Here is a 26,797-nt window from a genome sequence, read left to right as displayed (position 1 = left end):
AGTTAAGCAGCAAAACTCAGCAGTTTTTATCAATATCAGAAGGTGGCCATTTTAACACTTGCTGTCAACTGAAGATGACATCAATGTTGCTCAGGTCTCAGGTAACAACCAATCACAGCGCAGCTGCGGAGAACAGGTGAGCTGTGATTGGTCGTTGCCTGAGAAAGTGGCAATGTGGCCTCCCCCCTGAAATAGATAAAAATGAATGGATTTTGCTTCATAACTCATATTCTACAAATGTAATATTAATCAGAATGTCATGTTTAGACTACTGAGGTCGAAATGTTTACTGTTGATTTCCACTTTATTTTTGAACTGTTTGTTAAACATTTGTTCTGATAAAGCAAAAAATGTGCACACTAAATTTAATTGAATAAGTAAGTAGTAATTTTCCTGTATTCAAGCACTTTTTTTTTTTTTTTTTTTTTAATATATCCAGTACAGTATATAGATTTTTATGTTACAGTTTTAATGTTGATCAATATGGTGGTACTTGAGTCAAAAAATATTTTTTAAGGAGGTACTTGGTGTCAATAGTTCAAAACCCATTGGGTAACCAGTTCAACTGATTGATTGATTGATTGATTGATTGATTGATTGATTGATTGATTGATTGATTGATTGATTATTTTTTTTTAGCCTGGAAGTACAAAGGTCAAGATGCTGGAGCAAGAAATCAAAATACTCAAACAAGTGGACCACCCCCACATATTACGTTTGGTGGAGATCTATGAAACAGCTCAGGTAAGGCTTGCTGTCATGTTCGTTTATCATCATGTACAGGTACGTTCAGGTACACTTACAGTTTGGGTGTTGAAGTGCATCTCTGCTTCCTCCCTAGATGACATATTTGATCACCGAGCTGTGTGTGGGAGGTGAATTGAAGCAGGTGTTACATCAGAAGCAGTTCTTTCCCGAGGAGGAGGCGAGACACATCATCGGATGCTTAGCTGACGCCATCACCTACCTTCACAAAAAAAGTAACGCATTTCTGTTTTGTTCACTTTTTCAGCATTGATATAAAGCTTTGTGATGCCACAATTCCTGGATTCTTAAAGACTAACAGCGAATAACCCGTTGGATGTGCTTCATGACTAAATTGCTGCTTGTCTGGACGTGTGTTTTTCTGAACAGTGTGCACAATATATCAAGTACTTTGGTATTTATGATTAATTATGTGCTTCTTTCAACTTGCAGACATAATGCATCGGGATTTGAAACTCGAGAACATTTTGGTGAAAAATTCCCTTGACGACTACAACGGCAGGCTTGACATTAGGGTAAGGTTACAATTCTTCTCAAACTTGACTCCATAGTTTCAATCTGCTCCTGTGTTGGAATATTCGTCACCCACCATTTCCACTATATTTAGCAATAACTATATCTCATTAGGACAGCCTCCCTCTGGTCTCAAACACCTGCACAAAAGTAAAGCAGCAGTTTCTTAAAACAAACTACCAGCTGAGCTCAGCATGTTGTGCATTCATAAGAAGCCAGCTATGCAATATGTGCTGTGCAGGTTGAAAGGGAGCTCGGCTGCTTTACATTTCGAAACAACATACCCATTTGGGGAGAAAAACTTGGAAAAACGGAAGAAACACTGCAAATAAATGGCTTTACTTGTGAATATGGATTGTTTTGTTCTGTGTAACGACACAATTCTTTGTATGGTATCCTGCGGAAACATAGTTTGCGAGTGGTTTGTATCTAAAATTCAGATTGTTCTATTCCTGGTCACATCATCCGATCCCGATGGTACAACGCCATTTGCATTTCTCCAACCAGGTTGCAGACTTCGGCTTATCAGTGAAGACTTTGGGTGTTGGAAGTGAAAACATTCTGTCGGACGTTTGTGGGACTCCAATCTATATGGGTGTGTATTACAGCAGTATCCGCTCATAGTGATGATGGTCGTGATGGTAGCAAGGGTGGCACAAGCTGCAGTATGGACGCATGTGGTCGTATGTCTTTGATTTCCCCGCCAGGGGGTCTATGCTGGAACCTAATTAGCTGGGGTTGTTAAATGTGATATTGTCATTTTCAAATGATTCCCTGTCCCTAATTATAGCTCCGGAAATGATGAGCCAACGCGGTTACACACACTGGTGTGATATGTGGAGCGTAGGAGTCATTATGTATATTTTGTAAGTATACACTTACAGTTGAGCCTTGTGTTATTCATACCAAAGCCAAATTTTGAGTTAGTACGCACACTCGTGGCTGACAACGAGGCGCTCTATAGCTTGAGTATGAGGCACATGAAAAGTCATGTCTCAAATAATTAATGTGCTTCATCAGTGGTACAGTTGATTAGAATGCTATAGATTAGATGTTTTTATCCTGTAGAACAGGGGTGTCCAAATTTTTTTTTATTTGAGGGCCACATACAGAAAATCAGAAGGACACAAGGGCCACATAATGTTATGAAGAGAAATTGTGTTTAGTCCTAAAAATTGTACAAATAATATATTTGTGCCTTTGCATATTTAGAAAAATGCTACAGTATATAAACCAATTTATTTGTAATATGGCAGTAGGGTTATTGATTTTTTTCATTTTAGTTCGTTTTTATTAGTTTTCAGGGTGGTTCTGTTAGTTTTTATTAGTTTAGTTCTTTAAAAATGCTTAGTTTTAGTTTAGTTTGTTAGTTTCAGTATTAGTATTAGTTTTTTTTAAATGTGTAATACTTGTGTGGGAACGTCATCCTTTGGTGCTTTTCTATTGGCTGCTGCTAGATGACGTCACTTCTGTGTGAAATACTTTCAAACGTCATTATTTCGGTTTATATCAAAATAAATCTACTAAAAATCACATTTAAAATCATCCCCAAAGGCTCATGCATTAAATTAATTACCAAACACTAAAAGGGAGGACGTTTGCTATATAATTATCGTTAGTTTTGTTAAACGTAAATTGTAGTTTCAGTTAGTTTTCGTTTTTTAAAAAGCATTTCTGTTTTTATTTTATTTCAGTAACAATACTGTTTTTTGAATTTTAGTTTCAGTTTTTTCATTAATTTTAGTAAACTAAATAACCGTTAATGGCACCTGGTTTTTTGATATCCTCCCTTCTTACTTTGACCTTCTCCAAACATTTTTGTTTTGTTTATTTTATTTGAACTGAGTCAAATGCCATTTTTAGCATATGTTGCAGGCCACTGAAAAATGGACGGCGGGCTGCAAATGGCCCCCGGGCCGTAGTTTGGACACCACTGCTGTAGAATGATCTTAAAATGGACTTCAGCGCATAATTTGTCTTGAGTATGAACAATCATGAGCTTAACTGTACACACACATAAGCACTATTCATGCCCCTATAGACTTATGAATACATGAGTCTCATCTGTGTCCTCCAACAGGCTGTGTGGTGAGCCTCCATTTATATCCAAATCAAAAGAAAACCGACTTAAGGAGATTAGAACAATAGGAGTCCAATTTTCTTCACCCATCTGGGACACAGTCAGTGGTACAGGTGACACTTTTATCTCAAATGTCCTTTTCTAAACACCCACAAGCTAAACGCACAACGCAACGGGCTTGAAATAAGGGGGAAACATTTGTGTCATTCGAGAAAACACTTGACAAATGCTCTGACTGTCTTGACGGTTTGTCAACAGCAAAAATTGTCGTGACGTGCCTGCTGAAAGAAAACCCTGCTTACCGCATGTCAGCTAATCAGTTACGCGACAACCCGTGGATTACAGTAAGACACCCGACTCTTCTGATTGCGTTCACAAAGCACCCAACGTGAATAGAATAAGGAGCGCTCACTGGGCGCTTTGTTTACAGGGTGACACCAACACGCCAGCGATGCCGCTCAATGCATTGGAGATGATGCACAACTTCCATGAACAGGAGAAGAGTAAGGCCATTTAACGACAAATACATAACTAATATCCATTGAAAATCCTACTAGAACCTCTGATCTTTATTTAGAGATTATTGGAGACTCTTGGTGTTTGACTCTCATTCAATGTGTTAGAATGTGATTGGTTAATTCTGAACACAGGCACACTTATTCATTATTATTATTATTATTATTATTATTATTATTATTATTATTATTAATTTTATTTTTTAAAAGTTTTTACTGCCACACGTTATCAAAAAACAACCCCCACAGTGCCAGACGATGTGGAGCATTTTAACTCATCTTTCAAGGCCAACAGAATATTGTTCTTTTACTACATATACAACGTGGGTACGTTGTATATGTATGAAAGATATGAAAGATTGCATGGGAAAAAGTATGTTTCTACCTTGCTGTATTCCGTTCTTTAGTAATCACCGTTTGAAAATAGGTAATTTGAGTGACATTGAGCGAAAATTGAAAAGGAGAAACCAAGCTTTTTGTGAAAAGATACATTTTCTCCACGATAGTGACTTTGACACTAATGTTTTTTGTTTAGTGACGCTCTGTGAATTAGGTTTAATGTGACAAAGGCATTGATCATTCACGTCATCCTTGAAATCGTTGTATTTCATCAGATTTCATCAGATTCCGTCGTGTTTCATTGTAATTCCATACAGCGGCAGCCCATTGAAAAGAGATACAATGTTGCCATCTGCTGGCCATAGTTAGTGGGTGTTTTGGATTCCACAACCCATTAACCAGGCAGCGCTGCACTTCGACGTTGCACTGACCATTGATAACAAAAAAAAAACCCGTAGTTGACGTCATTTAATGTTTATGGCGGCATACATTGTGATTTTACTTAACTTTATTAAAAAAATTTGCCGGTCAAAGAGTTAAGTTAAGCTGAATAGTCACACTAATGCAGTGGTTCTTAATCTTGTTGGCGGTACTGAACTCCACCAATTTCCTCTGCGCATTCACCAAACCTTTATTTAAAAATAAGATTCCCCCCCCCAAAAAAAAACAGATGTATAGGGTTTATTGTTGAACTGAACAAAAGAACATACAAACTTACTTAGAAAACAGTCTCTCTCTTTCTCTCTCACTCTCTCAAAAAAAAGCTAATAGCTAAGTATTAGCATTAACATAAAATACTTTGTAAAATGTAAGATGGTTATTTTATATTAAAATAGAGTGAATATACAATTGTAAAAATAAATAAATAAAAATAGTGAAACAAATAGAGCAAAAAAATATGAGTTATAAACATGAAATCTTCTGCTTGCCGTCCATGACAGGTACGCGGAACCCAAACAAAAGCCTGGACCCCTCCCATATTCCCCGGTCTGGTTCAACAACATCATCAGAGTTTAAAAGCAACGGCTTGAACCATGACGACTGTTCACCTTCCACATCCAACAAACCGGTACTTTACATTCATTCACTCAAGCCGCACATGCATTTCCTTACTGGGGATCTGTATGGCCCTCATGTAAACATGATATAAAATTTCTATTAAAAAAGGATTTGCGTTTCAGTCGGCAGTATACACATTTTACATTCTGATGATAAAGGACGCCGTGCTTCGCAGTTCCAATTCGTAAACATAATTTGTCACTTTCCCACTGGTGACAGGTACATAGCCAGATAAAAGGGAAATTTCCTCTGAAAGTTGAGAAACTGCACGAGAGGACAAACTTTATATGGGTTCATTTAAAGCATGTATCTATTTGTCTCTACGTGGGATTTTGCACTAAACTACTAAACCATTCTTCACAACAGTTTGTGGATTAGAGAAGCTGGATGAATCTGGATAAATGTGAAAACATTTCTTTCTTTCCTTTTCCAAATTCACATTTCTTAACATTTTGACCTTGACACTTGGACAACCACATTGATAAAACATTGTTAAATTAATAAAAAAAAAAAAAAAAAAAGCCATGCACCTCTGTTAGGATACTTTAAAATATATATATTATTGTGGAATTTTTGATTTATGGTTGTTTGTTGCTCTTAAGACCAAAGAGGACAGCGGCCATCCACAGGACAAAGAGAAAATCACTGCTGGTGCAGTTAAGCCCACCACACCACTGGTATGTTGAGTCTTTTTCAGCTAGTGTGCATTAGTTGTTGCTCATTTAAGACCATAATTTCAAGTCTTAGGAAAACTCCATGATTTACAGCTTGCCTTGGATTTCAGTCTCTTTGCTGGGTGTGCAACTGAACACACATTTACCATTTATGCATGGTTGGTTGGTTGGAAGTAATTCAGGTGTGTTTAAAAAAGAAAAAAAAAAAAAGAAAAAAAAAGAAAAAAGAAGACTTACACACGAAAAAGAAAAATATGATCTTTAGTTGCTTTTGTTCATTTATCATACACTCGCAAAAATATTTAAGCCTAACTGAAAATTTATATAGATTTTTTTACATGACAAATTCCCATTTATTTTTATTTTTTAGATAATTTGAACACAAACTTATCAAATAAACTTTAGATAATGCATATTAATTAGTCTAATAAAGCATATTTATTTGAAATGCATAATTCTCAGGTTTATATATTTAGTATTAATAAAGTTTAATTACCCTAAAATAATAATAATTAGATTGTTTATTTAAAATACATAAAGTATATTATTTGATTTGCATAATAATCAGGTTACCTATATACCCAATAAATAGCATATCGTCACTGCTATGTGAAAAACACTTATGTTCATTTTTTGCCATTTTTTTTCATTTTTTACATTTTTATGTTTATGGGATGAAACTGAATGCAGACATCCCAAAAACATAAAAAATTAAAAAGTAATTATACTTTATTAATACTCAATATCAAACATAAATGTGAGGATTATGCATTTAAAATAAATATTATAAGCACATTATCATTATTATATTATTAGACTAATATGTATCATATAAGGTTTGTGTTAAAATTATATCTAAAAAAAAAGTACATGGGAATTTATGTAAAAGAAAACACATAAATCTTAAAAGTTAGGCTTAAATATAATTATAGTAATAAACCTCTTAATATTTCTTTTTAGGTCAATTTGACTCCATTTGACGTCTCTAAACATGCGATTGTCTTTGATATCTCCCGCATTTAATATTTTATGACAGTCTTTCTGATCAACAGTGAAGTTTTTTTTTTTTTTTTTTTTTTTTTTAAGTTGTTTCATGACTACCTATTTAAATGTGAACAACTGAGTATACATAAAAAATAAATAAATAAATAACATAGTACATTTTTAAGTTTCATTGATGTTTTGAGGCCAGGCTGTATTAGATGTAAAAACAAAACAAAAAAAATCCAAGATAAAAAATATATAAATAAAAATATGAACATTGTACACATTTGTTGAGTTTTTTTTTTTTTTTATAATACTGAGTACACTATGACTTTAGTTGCTTTTGTTCATTTATCATTTCTTTTTAGGTCAATTTGACTCCATTTGATGTCTCTAAACATGCGATTGTCTTTGATATCTCCCGCATTTAATATTTTATGACAGTCTTTCTGATCAACAGTGACGTTTTTTTTTTTTTTTTTTTTTTTAAGTTGTTTCATGACTACCTATTTAAATGTGAACAACTGAGTATACATAAAAAATAAATAAATAAATAACATAGTACATTTTTAAGTTTCATTGATGTTTTGAGGCCAGGCTGTATTAGATGTAAAAACAAAACAAAAAAAATCCAAGATAAAAAATATATAAATAAAAATATGAACATTGTACACATTTGTTGAGTTTTTTTTTTTTTTTTTATAATACTGAGTACACTATGACTTTTTGTTTTTTTTTCTTAATATTCAAAAGGATTTTTAGGTAGTCAGCTAGTAGGCTGGTCAAAGCTCCAAACCTACTTTCAAGCGACTGCCATAATCAGGCTGTCATGCTAGTACAGTACAAACATACTCTGTTACATTGTGATATGCAAATTCACCCCAGTTTCGCTCATTTTTTATTGGATGTTACATTTAAAAATTTACAGGAGAGTTGGAGCTTAATCAACAGTGTCCATGTTACTTACTTTTGTTTTCACCACGAGATGGTGCCAAATCAACCTTTCACTGAAACACTAAAGACATGACCATGCTGCTGATCCCCCCCACCCCACCTATTTAAATGAATGTGATTGACAATTGTGTTACGTAAGCTGAATCCGATTCTGATCCCCGCAGAGTGGCGTGAGACCCCGCCCACTGTCGAGTTTAAAAACACGCAAGTCTCTACGCAAGACAAACGTCAACTCGGAGAAGAAAGCAGACTCCCATCAAAACGGACAGAGATCTCCTCCTTCTCCTCTAAATGTATGACTGACTGTCAGGGGCTGTCAAAACCAGACTAAAGGCACAGAGGTGCCCCGCGGGACAAAGAGGGACCTCAAAAACTAGATTTTGTGCTTGATGAAGAAATGATTTGAAGGAGATTTCCTGTATTTAATGGTATGGTTTAGCAGGGAAGTGAAGGAATAGTGCAATCTGAGGGGAACGGGGAGAGATACACTGGTGATTGTCGTGTCAAATAAATAGTACAATGCGGTAAGTGGACACTTGATTAGGTTCACCTGTTCACATTCTGCCTTTGCAAAGATGAAAAATGATTTTGAGACGGTCAAGAGAATTATTATTACTGTGGTTTTAGCTGTAGTATGTATACATCTATCTCATACTGAGAGCTGTTTCTAATGTTTTAGTTTTAAACATATTTCAGGTGTGCACCCCCTTGTATGAATCCAGACTCTCTCCTCTCCTGTCCTATTTTTGTCAAAGGGCCTCGGTCTGTGGGACAGAGCAGACTGACTGTGCAAATATTTGCTTTGTCACCAGCAGCTGTTGCCAGGCTCCCCAAACAATACAGACACTCTTTAAGGCAGGGATGTCAAATTTGCAGCCTGGGGGCCATTTGCGGCCTGCGGGATGATATTTATCGGCCCCACCTTTTGTCGTTTTTTTTTTAATTTTTTTTTATTTTTTTTTTATTTGGGCTTCCATAGCTCAGGCACATTCATGAAAGCTTCTGGCGAAATATTATTAATAAAGATTGAGAATACTGAGTTAGTTGTACTTATTCCAAATAATTAGTTGAACCTCCTTTTTTTTTTTCTTGCAGAATACTTGATGCGGTCCAGACACCCTAAATCTTGAACGGCTCCCACATAAGTTGAGCGTGAGAACCCCTTCTTTAAGGTATTCAAATACACTTGGCACATATAGAAACTACAGAATAACTGGCAATGGTAACATCTGAAAATTCTTCATTTTAATGTAGCAAATCTTATTTATTTGAAATGTGTTTATATCATGTTAGCATTCAGGAAGTAAGGGTGTCCATAAAGTCTCTTTACAATTTATTACAAAAAGGAAATGACTGCAAAATGAGGAGTAGCTCATACCTCGATATGAGCACCCTTTATCCAACTCTGTTCCTGTCTCCATAAATGTCGTTTTGTGCCATGTGCAAATTGAGGGACGTGACTTGGATGTTTGGTAAATGAGTTAATTTCATCATACGGTGCCTTTGATATGGAAGCGTAGAGTTGCTAATGTGGAGTAAACATTTTTGGCTGGTTTGTATGTTCGAATATACTCGCAAATATGTTCCAACATACTTGGAAATATGTTTGAACGTATTGAAATATGTTCAAACATAATCCCAAATATGTTCGAACATACTCGCAATTATGTTCAAACATAGTCGCAAATACGTTCGAACATACTCGCAAGTATGTTCGAACGTACTTGTAGGCTACATGCTACAAAGTTAGCATACCTTCCCATAATGCCACGGGGTATTATTTGCGTATGCGTGAGTGAAAAAAATGACGAACCTAAATCATGCACGGCAGACATAATAAATTGTAAAAGTTACGAATAAACACTTTTCATTTTCTAATGAATTGGTAATGTGTCCGAAATGCCTAAAAAATTGGGTTTTGCATGCACAAATAAGACCCCGTGGCTTGGTAAGGTATGCTAACTTTGTAGCATGTAGCCTACATGTACATTCGAACATATTTGCAAGTATGTTCGAACATATTTGCGAGTATGTTCGAACATATTTCAATACGTTCGAACATATATGCAAGTATGCCCTGCGATTGGCTGGCAACCAGTCCAGGGTGTCCCCCGCCTACTGCCCAGAGCCAGCTGAGATAGGCGCCAGCACCCCCCGCGACCATTGTGAGGAATAAGCGGTCAAGAAAATGGATGGATGGGTGGATATTTGCAAGTATGTTCGAACATATTTGCAAGTATGTTCGAACATATTTCAATACGTTCGAACATATTTGCAAGTATGTTCGAACATATTTGCGAGTATGTTCGAACATATTTGCGAGTATGTTCGAACATATTTCAATACGTTCGAACATATTTTCAAGTAACATGTTCGAACATATTTCAATACGTTCGAACATATTTGCGAGTATGTTCGAACATATTTGCAAGTATGTTCGAACATATTTCAATACGTTCGAACATATTTTCAAGTAACATGTTCGAACCTATTTCAATACGTTCGAACATATTTGCGAGTATGTTCGAACATATTTGCAAGTGTTCGAACATATTTGCGAGTATGTTCGAACATATTTGCAAGCATGTTCGAACATATTTCAATACGTTCGAACATATTTGCAAGTAATATGTTCGAACATATTTCAATACGTTCGAACATATTTGCGAGTATGTTCGAACGTATTTGCGAGTATGTTCGAACATATTTCAATACGTTCGAACATACTCGCGAGTATGTTTGAACATACTCGCCAGCCAAAAATGTTTACTCCACATTGGCAGCTCTACGCTTCCTTTACTTTGAGACTTCCCCCACCCACAAAAGTTACTCTCTTAAACTTCATATTTATGAAGTTAGAATTATGCTTTGCTGTTAAAAATGATAAATGGTTAAACTCCAATAGTTTTTTCCCCCTTTTTTTAGTTTCAATTATAGTAGTTGGCAGAGTGTGACATGCCCAAATCATGTTCATCTGATGGAAAAAAAATAAATAAATGAAGGAAACACATTTTAAGAGACTTTTATGTGCGCAAATTTTTGGCCTATTAGACAATACGACCCGAGAGTTTCATTATTCTGCTACATTGTCACTATGACTGATGCAGCCACAAAAGGCATGCCATAGTGATTTTTCACTCGACATTTTTGCTGAGTCAGCATATCCGATTTAGTGTCAATAAACCACGATACACTTTGAGCTTTTTCTTGCAGAGTATTGACCTCATTTCATCAATAGGGCACCTGAAAAACACAAATGCAATGTGATTTTAATTGTTGATAACCATTGAGTCTAACAAATCTGATTAACATGTCATCAGTTGCTTTTGTAGGAGCCTTCGTGGACATCCTTTATAGCAGGGAAGGTGTTTCACTGTGCTGACATTCAAGGGCACAAAAGGGCTGAGGTGGGGTGGTTCTATGGAAGTCCTCTGCTGGACCCAATTTTTGCAATCACCAGACGTACCTCGATTCTGTTAACTGAGGTCAAAGTTCAACATCTCTACCTCTCCCTGTCGTTTCACTTTACAGACAGTTTTTCATGTTATGGTGTGCTTATGTCACATGCCAAAAGCATGAACAATGTCACTTTTTATTATATAAAAAGACTAAATCTAATGTTTTTATAAGCAACATTTACCCAAATTACTCAGATGCTGAACGATATCCCAACATTGCAGCGGACGATGGGGATTTTCCTTCTGACGCTGTGACCTCTCAATTTCAAATACAGTGACGGCTCCCACTCGGTGTCAAAACAGAAAGACTGTCACACCGGCTGGTTCTGCTCTGTGTGAATGCAGAGGATTGGGACTGAGGGCACCACGGCTCTAATCTTGTTTGGAGGCCATTGAAAGCAGCCGGAGCTACTTTGAGGGCGCTTCCATTCAAGCACAGGTTTTTTCCGCTGTAGAGAGAATAATCCCTCGCATAGATACAACATTAAAGTAGCCAAGCAGAACACACAGAGGCTGAATTTCAAATCCTCCCATTTGCATCTTGGAAGTGAATGAGTGCCAGCAATGGGGCCTTTTTTGTTGTTGCCTGTGTTCAAAAACAAGCTGCTTGTTTTTATTTCGTCCACCTACTGGTTTGTATTCCGTACAAGAAACAACTCAAATGTTGATCAAAGTTGAATTGTTTCTTTTCTCCCCACTAAAGCAAACCATAAAATATTAAGATTCTTGTGAGATTATATTGTAATTGTGTCACTGAGGTTTTCTCACTGGTATAAACACAATGTTGTTTTCTGTTGCTGAATTCATTTCCTGCAGATGTTGCTGAGGTTTACTCCCTGTATTTTTGACATTTTATTTTTACAAATTGCTCATTAAAACTGTGATGCTGTGCATTGTCTCACAAATGAATAGGCTTTTGTTGTCTTCAAACTAAATAAATGGCTGAGATATACAGTACCATTTTTTTTTCACTTATTACAACACCCAATCTTATTCAAAGAACTGTAAAACTGAAAAGTAATGATGCCACTTTAATCTAATTGTATATTGCTACTGCCCAATGAAAAGCATGTTAGGTCCCTATTTTGTTTATTTACTTGCTATTTTGTGTACTTTTAAAAATATGCACTGGATTTAAAAAGTCTAATCACACCAGTGTAAATGCCAGGCCTAGATAAATGATTTCAAAATGTTCTACCATTTGACCCAACCTGCAAACCATGGCTTGCGCTGTAAGATTGAAAGCCTACCAGAACATCTATACTAAATTTATGCACTTTACATGGTGGCAAGTGTATGCTGACTCATATGTAACATGAGTTTTTGAATGTGATTGGTTTAATCTGAAAAAAAAGAAGCCATATCCCCTGTTAAAAGAGGGTGTGCACACTTGTGCAACCACATCTCGATTGCTGTGGAAAAACTAAATATTTTGGTCAAATTTTTTGTCTTGTATCATAAAAAAGACATTTGAATGGGGCTGTTTAGACTTTCAATGTACACTTTTCCTGTTAAATAAAAAACTGTAAAATTATGAAAAGAACATGCAGTGCAAATAAAAATATTTTTAAATGCTTAAAAATAAAATGTATAAACCTGGTTATGTATACAAGTGCACTTAGACATGCATGCATTTGTAAGCAACATATATGCATAAATTTCCTAGACATATACCATAATACATATATAAATCATATACTCATACTCACAAATACAATTTTCATGCTCTTGTCTGACATGAGTATTTTTTTTAAACTTTGCTTTTAATCACATTTTCTTGGGACTTTATCGACATTTACAGCAATACTTCAAATACTTTCCACTACATTTTGCAGTCTTCTGATAGTTATTGTGTCATTCTCAGATAAAAGATTCATAGTCAAGAGCTTTTCGCTCTATTAAAAATAAATTGAAAAATATTTTGGTCTTAAGTGTTTAATAGTGTAAACGTTAAGACAGTCTTTAAGTTTAATCATTATTACAAAAGTCTTTTTGACACGCAAAATGAAAACATAAAATATATGTAAGTCTAACCCCGGGTTTTCACCGGATGCGGTTGCGGTGCGGTTGCAGTGCGGTCCGGCGACGCAAGCAATTAGATTCCATTCATTCGAATGGTGCAGTTTACACCGCTTGCGGGTGCGTTGCGTGTCGACTGCGGAAGGCCTGCGGCGTGCCGCAAGCCTTCCGCAAGGATAGACCTATTTTCTATTTTTGCCGGACGCCGCAGCGGTAGGCCTCCGGCAAATGGCAAGCTAGCACAAAACACATCGAGCGGGACAGGAAGACCGAGGCAGTTTCAAAATAAATTTCCGGTTACCTTTCAGAATAAAACACTGGCCAGCTCCTATTTCGCAAGTTTTTCAGCAAAACGTGACGTGGGCGTCGCCGGGCCATGTGCTCATTCACGGTTTAGACACCAGCGAACATGGACGAGGAGAGGTTTATATTGGAGGTGGAAAACCACAAAATAATATATGACACGGCACATCCTTTTTATAAGGACTGTAATGTATTGTGAGTTTGATGTTCGCGATTGCTTGTTGTGCCCGTCTCGCTTGCCGTACTGAGCGGCAGCCGGACAGGGAAGACAGAAATAAAGAGTGGACCCGCACTGACCCGACTCTCGTTATTAATATACTTTACAAGGACAACCAAAAAAAGGATGCTGCATGGAATCTCATAGCAGAAGAAGAAGAAAAGGTTAAATCAAAAGAAGTCCACCTCTCGTTGTGAAATGTCACATGATCGCGCGCGCGCGGTCCCGCGAGACACGTTGGGAAGTGGGCGGCGACGGAGCTGCCGGACCGCAGCTGTGCGGAGCCGGTGTGGATTGACAAAAAAATTGACCCGTCCGGAGCACGCAGTCAAGACGCACCGCACCGCAACCGCACCGCAACCGCATCCAGTGAAAACCCGGGGTAACTTGAGGACCTTTACTTTGAAGGTGGATCCAGATATAAAAAATGGTACTTGCACTACTGTGTATTGTATTTTGTAAAAAAAAAAAAAAAAAAAAAAAAAGTAAGGTGTTTCAGTGACTTGAGGATATGGTGGCTAGTTTAGGGGTGTGATTTTTAGCAAAAGCGAGGAGGCGAAGGAAATGACAAAATCCGCCGGGATGGAACGAGATGCACCCAAGTGCCCCCTCCCCCAAACGCTTCCACCCTGACAGATGGAAGTGTGGGTGGGTGGCTTGATGGGCTGCAGGGATTAAAACACTGTGGGCCCCATTTGAGACCCTGAAGACTGTCACTCCTGCCAAGGTGGGGTGTAGTACCGCACTCGGGCAACACTGCACACGCGTGTGTGCGTGGAGTGAGCGCAGGCGTGTTAATGTCAAAAGAAGCGAGGATGCTTCCCCCCCCCTGCTCCATCCACCTTTATCCAATGAGCAAAGCGAGGGGTGGGGAGGGGATCAGCTCAGTAACCTTAATTGAGCTCCTTTTAATTAATCAGCTCATCTGCAGAGGCCCGATACCTGCAGCGGACCCCCAACTCCCTCGTATGCCGCCTTTATTATGCCCCCGTTCACCCCCACCACTTCCCCAAACACAACATCCCCACGCCGCTGCTGTGACATTGCGGTAATGAGGGAACACAGCTACAATGTCATGGAAGTGTTGTGGCGACGTTATCTGTGTGAGCTCATCACACATGCTGATGATCCTGATCCCCTTCCGTGTTTGTGTTGCCTTCCGAGCGGAGACGAGCGCCTTCGTATGCTTCTCTACCTCCTCGGCAAATAATTAGCGGACGTAATTAAGGATTTTTTTTTTAAAAGGTGACTCGCGATGATGGAAAGAGAGGCTGAGTGGTCACGAAAAAAATGGAGATTTTCATCAGCGTTTCTCAGTATTGTGCGATTATCAAGTCATACAAAGAAGGGCAAATGGTTTTCTCAGAAATGTGCGCTGCATGTGGCCATTGACGCACAAGGCAGGTTTTAGAAAGCAGAGCTGCAATTTGGAAACAAACCCTGGGTCATTTCAATCAGTCAGTAGGCTTTACTTTTTATATACTGTATTAAAGCGCAAGTCAACCCCAAAATTTTCCTCACAATAATAAGTTTAGTTTAGTTTTAGTTTAGTTTATTCATTTTTTCCTTTCGGACACATTACAGTTTACATCAATCACATCACATCATTTGCAACATTGACATCCGAAAGAAGGGCTGACGGGTATAAGCCGAAGCTTATTCGAGACCCGTCCCCATCGACCAATTACTATAACGCATCAATCATATACATTATTTAGAATAGTCATGAATTTTGATCGTTATCCATCCCATACTATCCCAAACTGCTCGCTCAGTTCATCTTGAATGTCCGTGTGTAGATTGTGGCTAGTCCCAGTCATTTGGCGCTGGTGAGTCGGTCCCCAGACGCCACCAGCAAGCCCACCCCGCCAGGCGAGCAGCCAAGGCAAGCGCAATTCTTCTCTTTCACCAGTAGGGTCTTCGCTGACCTCGGATCAGCTTTCACACATGTTGTGCTTTCCAGAAGAGTAGATCGGCTTGCATTCAGCCCATTGCTTTCAAGCAATTTCAGCACTCGATTCTGGTCAGGTAGCACCACTGGTTGCTAGCATGTTGTGGATCTGATGACTCCTGTGCGCTGCCCAGCCTAGCTCACCCAGCAGAGCGGCCCACGCCAGCTGCATTCCAGGAACCAGACCACCAACCCCCATTTTGCGTATTGACAGCAGATTCATTGGAGCCACAATACAGCCTTATCATGTAGCCTTGACTGTTAGTACAAATGTCCAAACGGAATTCGAGACAGACAATATTTAGATTCAAACGGGAACAGCAATACATGTTATCAATGCAGGTGTATAAACAAGAGTTAGCCTTGGCAAAGTCAGCAAATAATCATATACAACTCCAGCTTTGGGTAATTAGTGATGTTGTTGTTGTTGTTGTTGTTGTTGTGATATTGTGAATTACTGTTGTCTCTCAAGCGCTGCCAATTCCTCAGCTCCTTTCACGATTCGTGTTTTTAGTTGACCACAGTTATCTTTAGTTTGAATAAAAATTCGGCAGTCTTTTGTCCACGTGCTTTCGATAAGTCCATTCTTTCTCATTTGTCGAGCCTTTTTGGCGATGTCAGCATTTCGTTTGGTGAGGTTTTCGTTGATGTAGACATGTTTCCCACGAAGCTTGTGACGGTCTCTCAGAAGAGCAATCTTTTTCTTTCTGTCAACAAACCTGATCAGAACTGCCGGTGGTCGTGTCCCTCCAGTTGGAAGCGAAAAGCACATCTGAATGTGCGCAGGATCAACAGTTAATCCCAAATCTCTGAGTTGAAGTGTCACTTGCTGTTCCACAGTCTCGTTCCCTGAATATTGGTCAGAATCTTCCGTGCTCGTGCTAGCCGCAGCTCTCAAAGGGCCACGGCGCGGCTTGATCTTGATACCGGTGACTATCACATCGTTGATACGAAGATTTTGTTCCAAATCATCCACTTTTTGTTCCAAGGCAACAATGCGTCGATCTTTTTCCTGTGTCTCTTTCTTCAATTGCTGTATTTCCTGAAGTGGCTCAATGCTCTTCTTCATTTCAAGTAATTCGGCGACCATTCCACTGAGTTTTTTAAGAGAAGATTTTATCTCCTCAATCTCGTCAGCTCTTTTTCCGCCAGGCATTCTGCAACAATGTAGTTAAAAATCCCAATGCAAAAATCAACAAGTAGTTAGATTCACGAGCGAGTGCAGGAGCCAGTACAGATGCGTCCTTCCTCAACAGATGCGTCCTTGAATTTTTTTAGTTCTATGCAGCCCCACTAGTTTAAGCATTCTGATTAATATTGTTTTTATGAAATATGAGTTAAGCAGCAAAATCCACCCATTTGTATCCATCTAACGGGGCGACCATTTTGTTACTTGGTGTCGACTGAAGATGACATCACAGTTGTTCAGGGCTGAGGTAATGACCAATCACGGCTCAGCTTGCTAATGTCACATGACCAGATTCAGAAAACAGGTGAGCCGTGATTGGTCGTTGCCTCAGCCCTGAGCAACTGTGATGTCATTTTCAGCCAACAGCAAGTGGCAAAATGACCGCCCCCGGAGATGGACAAAAATCAAAATTTTGCTGCTTAACACATATTCAACCAACACAATAATCACAATGGCATGTTTTGACTAGTGGAGCAACATACAATAAGTGCAGTCCACATGTATACATATAAATGTGTTGTGAAACAAGAGAAGTTGAAGTGATAAAACCACAGATTTGTTTGCATTATTGTTGCAACCTGACTTATGAGACTTATGATATGACTTAATGAGTTATGCTTACGCGCCACGCTTGTAGAATTGCAGAATTTTATCAAGTTGTAAAATGTAAACCTATATCGCCAAACATATCATATTAAATACAAGACATTTTGAGCCCTCTATTTCATGAGTATAATATTTCCCCCCCCCCCCATTAAATCCCTGACGTATATGATCTGACAAATGCATTGCATAATCCATTAGAAGGCAGTATCACCCAGTTGATGGCTTTTCCAGCAAAAGCAAGGAGAGATATGTTTGATATGTCTATCATATATATATATATATATATATATATATATATATATATATATATATATATATATATAATTTTTGTTGTTGTTGTTGTTGTTGTTGTTGTTTTTTACTCTATTTACAAATAATCTGAATTTTATCTCATTGTTCAGGCTTTATAGGGTTAAAAAAAATAATGTATTTGGTATGTTGACAACTCTAATTGAAGCAGATAAATAAAATACCTTTCATACTACGGTCATGATACATTTGCCTTTATTTGAGCTGTCAACTGATCACCACCTGGTTGTGTTTTGGCTCTAATCGTGAGGGATGAGGCAAAAACACGGGCGTAAAAGGAGTTCGGTGAGGTCATGGAATTGATCTCCGGACGTCTTTGAGAAAATTTTGGTCTAACATTCGGCGTCTCAGCGCACTGTTAGCACTGTGTACAGTGGATATCCTGACCTTAACTTGGGAGAAAACCTCCAAGACCTCCTCAATTCCACCTTTATTTTATTTTTTTTTATTTTTAATTTTTTTATTTAATTTAATTTAATTTTTTTGAGGAAGCAGAGTCTGGGGACTTTGAGGTGGGCTCAGATGAGATCCACCTGGAGTTCCTAAAGGCTCTGGATAGTGTCCTTGTTGACATACTTCTGTAACATCACGTGGACATCAGGGAGCTGGAGAAGAGGGAAGTCGGATGCCTCCCTGGTGAGGGTGTTCTGGGCACGTCCCACTGGACTAACGCTGAAAGAGCATATTTCCCGGCTGGCCTGAGAAATGCCTTAACTTCTCCCCAGAAGAGCTGGATGAAGTGGCTGGGGAGAGGGCAGTCTGGGCTTCTTTGCTAAAGTTGGCGAAAGTAAGTGGATATGGTTTTCTTGGCTCAAACATGTAGAGTTGTGTAGGTATAAACAAGTTGCATAGATTTGTCAGTGGGGTGCGGTTTCACGTATTAAGTGAACACGCCCACAGTGGAGACAGTGGCTTAAATTTTCAGAATTTTGAAGCGTGGAAAACCAAATAAATAGACAGGGTGAGGAGAGGAATCTTCAGAGAGTGCAGGAGTGAATTGTATCAGTCAGTTCCTCTCCTCTCTCCTCGCGAGCCCTGAACTGAGTGTCTTCTCTCCTTTTTGTGTCGTGTTTAATAGATGTCAAACAGGTAACCCTGACACTCATTTTATATGATAAGTGATTTTTTTTTTTTTAATCAAATTTGTCAAGGTTGTTAACAACAATCTGTGGTGTGTCAAATTTACAAGACATTCAATTTCACTTTACAAGGGCTTTTATGACAAAATTCAGTGATGACAATGCAAAGTTCTTGACTCTGGTTGGGTGGTGTGCTAATTTGCAGCAATATCTAATCCCAGGTTGCCTGATTTTAAAGGCATCCTACATGTATTAATGGCGGGGTGGTAGTTTTCTAAGCAATTTTCTGCCAGAGTACATTTTTAATTTATTCATATTTAATTTATTGGTCTCTGCATAGCCACTGTGTAAAAAGCAATCAACAGCAGCATGTATGGGCCTCATGAAGTCACGGCGCTCCTTGCCAAGCAACCTCCGCGTGAGGATAAGCCTCTACTGTGCGCATTCAGTCAGGCAGGCAGAAGGAGATCTCCTCCAAGGAGCCTGTTCACTTCTCCTAAACAGCCTTTTAATCATCGAGAAAAATGGCGGGAAATGAAAAATGTGGCCAGCCTTGAATGGTACAAAACATTTCAATTTCTTCCGACGGCGACTGCCCTCGCCGCCGTCAGAATATTGTCAGCTAGGGGCAGTGCCCTCGCCTCGGCGCGCCCCCCCGCACTCCGCCTCTCCCTCTCTGGTACTTCCTGCCCTCAAACGCCTCTGCACTCCAATTGGTTTTGTCGAGCTTGGCCAGTCATTTAGTGTTGTGCGACTGCAGTGCTTATCACCCGACTCCCCATACACACAAATATCTATCGACCCGCTGACACACCTTGAGGAGGGATCCACGCAACCTTCCACATGGAAATGATTTCAATTAATTACCACTCCCCTTTGACAAGAGCGGAAGGGGATGAGCGAAACAAAGGAGGAGCGTTTCTCTGGTGTAATGCGCGCCATGTGTAATGAGCAGCAGAAAGGTCATTTGACACATTTCTGCCAGAATGAATTCATTTATTCCGAGCACTTAATTCCGCAGTCACCTCATCGGTACGCGGCTTGGCAGCGCACCGAGTGGGTGCATTACCACGAGTGGAGGCTTACTTTCCTCCCAACTGAAAGTGCTGACCACAGGTCTGTGGGAATGCCAGAAGAGCAGAGAGATAGTGAAATGGAGTGTGGGGGATCCAATCACCCCGTCTCTCATCTCCAAATCACCTCCGTCACCTTCAGCATAATTCGAGCGTTCATTACAGTTCAGTATGAAATGCAGGTTGCCATTAGGCGGGTAATTTAAAAGTAGACTTGCGGAGAATGAGAGACTGCAGGGGTCGCGATACGGGGTCGCAGTCAAGTAAATAATAGGAATTGGACCCACGAGGCTCGGAAAAGCACAAAGACTGGTGTCGTGCACCAAAACGCAACTTTCCGTAGAAGAAGGGCAGAAATTCAATCATCGGACAGAAAATAAAATGGCCCCTGTGCCCTCTCAACGTTGCAATAATTACAAGGGGACTGCAATTTACTCCGAGCTGATGAATTTAGAAGCGCTTGTGTGAGGACTGGAAACATTCTTAAAGGGCTTGTAAATGCTGCACCTGCTGAGGCCAAATGCTCACATGCAATATATAAACCTCATTTAACAATCAGCCCTAACCTAGCTACTAATGCTATCCTCTTGTCACCTTTAAAGGTAATAGAAGGAGGACTTCAAACTCCTAAGTGGTGCTGCGACTTACTTTAACCTCAACAAGTAAAGCACTTCGGTTCATCGACAATTCTCATCAATGATGATGCCCAACTTTCGCCGATTGCTTCCATATTTTCGGCAAAAATTCACAGAATGCTCACATCTATCGATGAACGTGGGCATCGTCATTGGCGGAAATTGACGATTAATGGAAGTTTCCACCTCTGATGATTTCATGCGTCATTGCGGAAATACAGAAAACAAAGGGGAGTTTTACAACTCTGTGACTCAGTGAACCGCAGTAACTGTGATCTTTCTTTGTAGAGGATAAAGAATATATGCATATACTGCACTATAAATACTACTACCACCACTGCAACATCAATGCTAGTTTTATTAGCCTGTCAATGGAGTTTGCATTGTGTGTTAGCATTAAGCTAACAAACTTTGGTACATTAAATTTGAATGAATATATGAGCTGTAATTCTTGTTTTATCTTTAAACATCAACTGTGAAAAAAAATAATGAACATAAACAGCTTGAAGCAAAATCTGAATGAATTGTAATGACAAGTGCTTTTGTAAAATTGATATTCTGTGCAAAACAAAATATACAATTTATATCTTATATCCTCCCACTGCACTTTACCGTAACCTGCTTCTAGCAGTTACCCTTTGGCCAAAACAATGTTAAATGCTTCCATTTGGCCCTGTAAAGCAAAAATATCCTTAGTCCATAAAAAGAAACAAACAGCCATGTAAATCTTGCAAATCAGGTTGTCAAAGTGCCGTCGATTAATATGTGCAATCACTAGTGCTGCATATCGCTGGCACCAGGCCGAAAACTTAGCTCCAAAATTGTCACTTTTCACGAGACCTCAAAAACGGCATGTTTGTTCAACCAATAACATTACATCATCAAAGAGAGAAAAACATTTTCATCACTTAGATTGGTTAATAATTCATAAAAATTACACATGTGGACTGACCAACAGAATAGATTTTTGGAAAAATATTAAATTTACCAAATTGTCACGTATGTGATATGCAGTAATTAATGACAGGTGGTCCAGCCAATGATTGCAGGAACAGCAATTAAAAATCTACTCAGTAAACTGCAGTAAAAGAATATTTTTGAATACTGTAATAAAATCCCTGATGATCCAGTTAACGTCTGATCATTGAGGTTTTTTTTAAAATACATTTTTTTTTTATGTGGAATCAAACAATTCCTGGCTCAAAGGAAGCCTATTTACCATGTTTATGTTTAAAAACAGAGTTTTTATGCATGCTTTGAAAGTTGTTTTATTTATTTTTGACTTCACAACGATTGTAGAACAATGTGTCCACAGTGGATGTGCGGTAGCGCCTGCGGTCACTGCTGATAACTTCATTTGAAATTCTCTTTGAGAAACTTCAACTCTATCACTACAAATCTTTGTGTTTATACCCTTGCAAAGCTCCAGCTAATGACCGTGTTTTTTTGCGGCTAGAAAATGCATCTACATTTCATTAAATATGAATAAACACATGATGAAATAATTGTCCAGTGGTCTTCAGAGTAGCTGCTGTATGGAGGCCTAAAACTGTAATAATAATAACAAAAACAAAGCACAATAATGAGCTTCCACGCTGCAACAAAGCGTAATTATGAGTTTTGGATGGGGAAAAGCCCCACATGGGTCACATAGAACGGAAACTTCATGATTTATAGAATAAGACGACAATGAAAAGTACGCTTACTGATTGGAAGGGATGTCCAGAGGAACATGTTAGGATGACATACGGCGTGCTCTCCCACAGCAGAGGGGTGTACTTTCTCTCAACCCTTTTACCACTCAGGAGGCAGATTGGACTTCTCACTCTCAGCTATACTCGGCATTATTGTCCATTATCACACCGTGGTCCATGTGTAAAGTGACAGTGGTGCTCTGATGGAGAGGCGACAGGGGGGGACCTGGACTGCAATAACATATTATTAGCTTTTTTTCACAGCTCCACTGGGCTGGATTTACACTGGATATCGAGAGCCCTCGGAGGGCAGCCTGCTGTCACCGCAGTGTCCACCAGCAGAGCAACAGCCATAGATATCCAGATGTGCGTGCACCAAATAGCCACGCACCCCTGCAAAGCACACAGCGGGGATGTCACTGGCCATTTCATTAGCTGGGTACGCTTGCACAATCTAATCAGATCCAATACAAGAGCGGGACCAAAATCCGGCCATTATGATGTGAACTACAAAGGTAGATATTATGGTCTGGATGTCTTTGTGAAAGTTGGAAATTATTCACTATTAAACACGTGGGTCCTCAGGGGTCAATACTGGGACTCCTCATTTTTATCCTGCACATCAAAAATGTGAATTGCTGGAATATAAACCATCAAGTTTTGTTTATGGACTATATGGATCTTTTCTTGGCCCACGAGAGCCCATTTGAACTTTTGAACATTTGAATCTTTGAAATTCACAAGTGCTTAACTCATTTGCCCCCCGAAACGTATAAAAACGTTCTATTTTAAATACTGCCAGTGTCCCCAAAGCATATTTATCCATTTTTTTTAAATGTTTTTTTTTATGCGAGAGCATACAGAAGGCTTTGATGCAGCCTCTGACCTGAAGAGGTCGCTTAAAGCAATGGTAGTTAACTTCCAGGAAAAAAAAAATATTGTCCAATCGTGTTTATTTTGATATTCCCCAATCTTTGTGAAGTAATTGGAATACTGCAAAAGAAATTTCTGGGGGAAAATTTTTATTTTTATTTTTAAGCTATGATGTGTCTACTACAGAGGAAATTTTTAAAACGAAAGTTGCGAATGTAACGACGGTTCTATGAGTCCCGAACGACCGCCAGGTGGCGGTGCTGTAACCAGCACGGAATTCCCCTTGTCGCGACAGCGTCATCGAGTAAGAATGACAAAATATGCCTGTCAATGGGCCCGGCCGACGTAATCCCGTGTATAAAATAGAACCGTAGTTACATTCGTAACTTTCGTTCTATTTCGTCCCTCCCGACCGCCAGGTGGCGGTGCTGTAACCAGCATGGAACGCCGAATACCAGCGATGTCATGAAGACCCTGCAAAATGTACCTCACAACGGGGCCTCCGCGGGACCACGAACCACGTCCAGTGGATGAGGAGAGGTGACATCCAAGCTGTAGAACCTTGAGAATGTGCAAGGCGACGACCACAAGGCAGCCGCACAGATGTCCTCCAAGGGCACGCCTCTCAGGGCAGCCCACGACGTAGACACACCCCTGGTGGAGTGGCTGCGAACCGCCATCGGAAGGGAGTGACCAGCGACTCTATACGAATGTCGAATGCTAGGCTCAAATACAGTTAAAATAATTCAAACAATACTTAAATGTGTTCTTAAGAGTCTTATAGAAAACATGCTAACAACATTTAAAGTCTAAATTTGTTCAATAAAAAGTGTTATACACTTACTTTGCCTCTTCCCCAAAAAGTGCTTGCACTGAGGGAAGCCCCACGCCTACACATTTGGTATCATTGGAAAGCTCTTAATGAGTTAATTCAATTGTATGCACTGGGTGGGAGATATTCAGGTTTAAAGGACAACTACAGATGACAAATTTGAATTGCTGGTAGTCAGGAGGTTACTTCAAAAATGTATAATGAGTATAAGAGATAAACCAGGGCCATGCTGCAACAAGCTCTTTTTCCCACTATTTTCAACAGGTTTGTGAATAATGATGATATTCTAATGCTAATTGCTGCAAAAGGGATACTGATAAAAAAAAACCCCAAAAAAACAAAAACAAAACAACAACAACAATTGAAAATGCCATAGCAGAGCGCATGAATAGCATCAGTGTCTTGGTGTTGGAACCCTTTAAACAACATATATGAAATACAGATGATTGAATAACAAATGTGAACACAAAATATAACAATACTCACATGCATGTATTCTTTATCCTCTGCGAATAGTAACACTAGTTCAGTTAGTGTACCTAATGATGTGGCCGGGTAGTGAGCACACATGCACTCAGTGTGAGTCACGGCCACCCAATTGAACATTAAAATTCCACATGAGAGTCGAGTGTGGCACATCTGCGCCTGGCTGCTTAATTCAACATCTTCCTGTCCTTGGTAATGTTAACAGGCTCCCTGGTGACTGATGTCTCCTGTCCCATCCCTGTTTATAAAACAGTCAGAACTTCGTTAAGGGACAATAACATCAGCCGGCCTCAATTATGGTGACATTTTGCTGACATGCAGATTGCCTTGCCTACCATCTTTTTTCATGTAAAATACTGATGCGGCTGTATTGAACGTTTTGGATGAACTTTGGGGAAAATCAATGGTATTGATGAATCATAGATCATACAAGTCAACAAGGCTGACGCCAGAGGAGAGAATTCCTTTCACGCAGAAAGTCAACGTTAAAATGTAATCATAATAAGACAAAGTGAGTTATGTGTAATCAATAGCACAATTATGATAGTAAGAGGGTGTTGTCCTTTCAATATAGACAATAAATGAACTAAAATCACAAGACCCCTTTCAAAAATTAGAATATCATGGAAAAGTTCGTTCATTTCCACAATTCCATTCAAAAAGTCAAAACTTTTGTAGATTTTAAATTCAGGGTTCACAATTTAAGTGATTTCAAAGCTATTTATTTGTTTATTTTTTACATTACTTGGAAAGCCTGTACTGGGGGAATTCCAGTTGCAACTCAGCAAACGTAAAAATTTAGCAGTTCTAAAATTACTAATAATGCATATATTTGTGGAGAGTGAGATCAAATTGTATTTTACAAGTTACTTCATGTTAAAAATTAGATAGTTCGTAATATGAAAGGAAAAATACACTGAGCTGTCACCGTCTTACAAATGCAATTATGCCACCTAGTGGCAGATAAGGACTTCAACACAAATCAATATTACACTACAATACATTAAGTCCATCCATCCATCCATCCATCCATCCATCCATCCATCCATCCATCCATCCATCCATCCATCCATCCATCCATCCATTTTCTTGACCGCTTTTCCCTCACATGTTTTTAATTTTAACTCAATTTTATGTTTATGAAATTACTGTATCAATGATTAAAAGATGCAGCCATATTTCTATTAGTTCAACATTTTTTTTTTCATTTTTATGTTAACAAGAGTATGAAAACTAATTTTACTGTATATTTAGATCAGATACAAAATTTGTGATTAATCGTGAGTTAACTATTGAAGTAATGCAATTAATTATTATTCAAAATTGTATTTCTCTTATTTATTTATTTTATTTTGGTAGTTTTTGTCCCCCATACTTAGTATTTTTACTGAAGTAATTATTTAGAGATTACTTGACTTGAGTTCATTCTAAAGCAACAGTATTTTAAATTGAGTACATTTTTTGGCTACTCGCTCCCCCTGACTCCCACACACCGGCTAATGCCAATTAACCACAATGCCAACAGAGTTGGAGCCAGCCCCTTCATTTAGCAAGGTGTTACAATATAAAAAATCTTTGCAGGCAGTCGACATACGGGGTCAGCGCAAATCAGATGACGGGGCTTTCTGGTGTCTGGCAGTCGACACTTTCAAATGTTAATGGATGAGGGGCGAACAAAGTTGAAGTGGGTCTGAAAATGGTAATTGTCCCTAATTCATGTAAATAGGTTTCGTAATGGAAGAATTAAGCATTCTAAATATGCAATTTCAGGCAATCATTCCTTTCATTTGGTGGGACTGCACAGGTGTAGTGGATTGAATTTCATTTTTCACGCAGCGTGCCTCATTTGTCATTTTGTTCAGGCATGGGTGACGTCCACTGCAAAGGTCCCCCTGCTCTGATACCGACTGATGTTAGGGTTGGGTGAGTTGTGGTGCAAAACCATTAGTGGGCTGTTGCTGATTGTACTGAAAAGAAATTAAATCAGAAAAAAAATATTAAATAACAACAATTAGTGCAGTGAAACAAACTTTTCTGCCGATTATGACCAGGGCAGCCTATTTCATCTACTTTGCTTTGCCTTAGGAAAGGTTGTTTCGCTAAATGCTAAAATGCAATGGACGAGCTCATGGTTAGCAATGTAATATTAAAACAATACAGGTGTCATGACTAGGGTCATGCAAGGGTTAT

At 38.9% G+C, this 26,797-nt stretch overlaps 1 protein-coding gene across 19 annotated transcripts in view; it reads left to right on the top strand.

Annotated features, from left to right (window-relative positions):
* stk33 (serine/threonine kinase 33) overlaps window positions 1–25,660 on the top strand; it is a 45,690-nt gene extending 20,030 nt beyond the window's left edge. For 5 of the 19 annotated variants that reach the window (XM_077518366.1, XM_077518371.1, XM_077518372.1 and 2 more), the window contains 12 exons: window positions 640–744; window positions 842–980; window positions 1,198–1,280; window positions 1,786–1,873; window positions 2,069–2,144; window positions 3,359–3,471; window positions 3,617–3,702; window positions 3,789–3,861; window positions 5,154–5,281; window positions 5,874–5,948; window positions 8,048–8,176; window positions 8,979–12,857. In XM_077518366.1, coding sequence (XP_077374492.1) covers window positions 640–744; window positions 842–980; window positions 1,198–1,280; window positions 1,786–1,873; window positions 2,069–2,144; window positions 3,359–3,471; window positions 3,617–3,702; window positions 3,789–3,861; window positions 5,154–5,281; window positions 5,874–5,948; window positions 8,048–8,176; window positions 8,979–8,987 — 1,104 coding nt within the window. In that variant the 3' untranslated portion in view covers window positions 8,988–12,857. The other 14 variants (XR_013283106.1, XR_013283102.1, XR_013283101.1 and 11 more) reach the window with 14 other exon arrangements.
* The last annotated feature ends 1,137 nt before the right edge of the window (window positions 25,661–26,797 follow it).

This window comes from Festucalex cinctus, chromosome 4 (genome assembly GCF_051991245.1).
Source record: "Festucalex cinctus isolate MCC-2025b chromosome 4, RoL_Fcin_1.0, whole genome shotgun sequence".
In the NCBI taxonomy this organism is placed as follows: Eukaryota; Metazoa; Chordata; class Actinopteri; order Syngnathiformes; family Syngnathidae; genus Festucalex; species Festucalex cinctus.
Note: the sequence above shows the minus strand (reverse complement) of the source record. Positions and strands in the feature narration are given on the sequence as shown.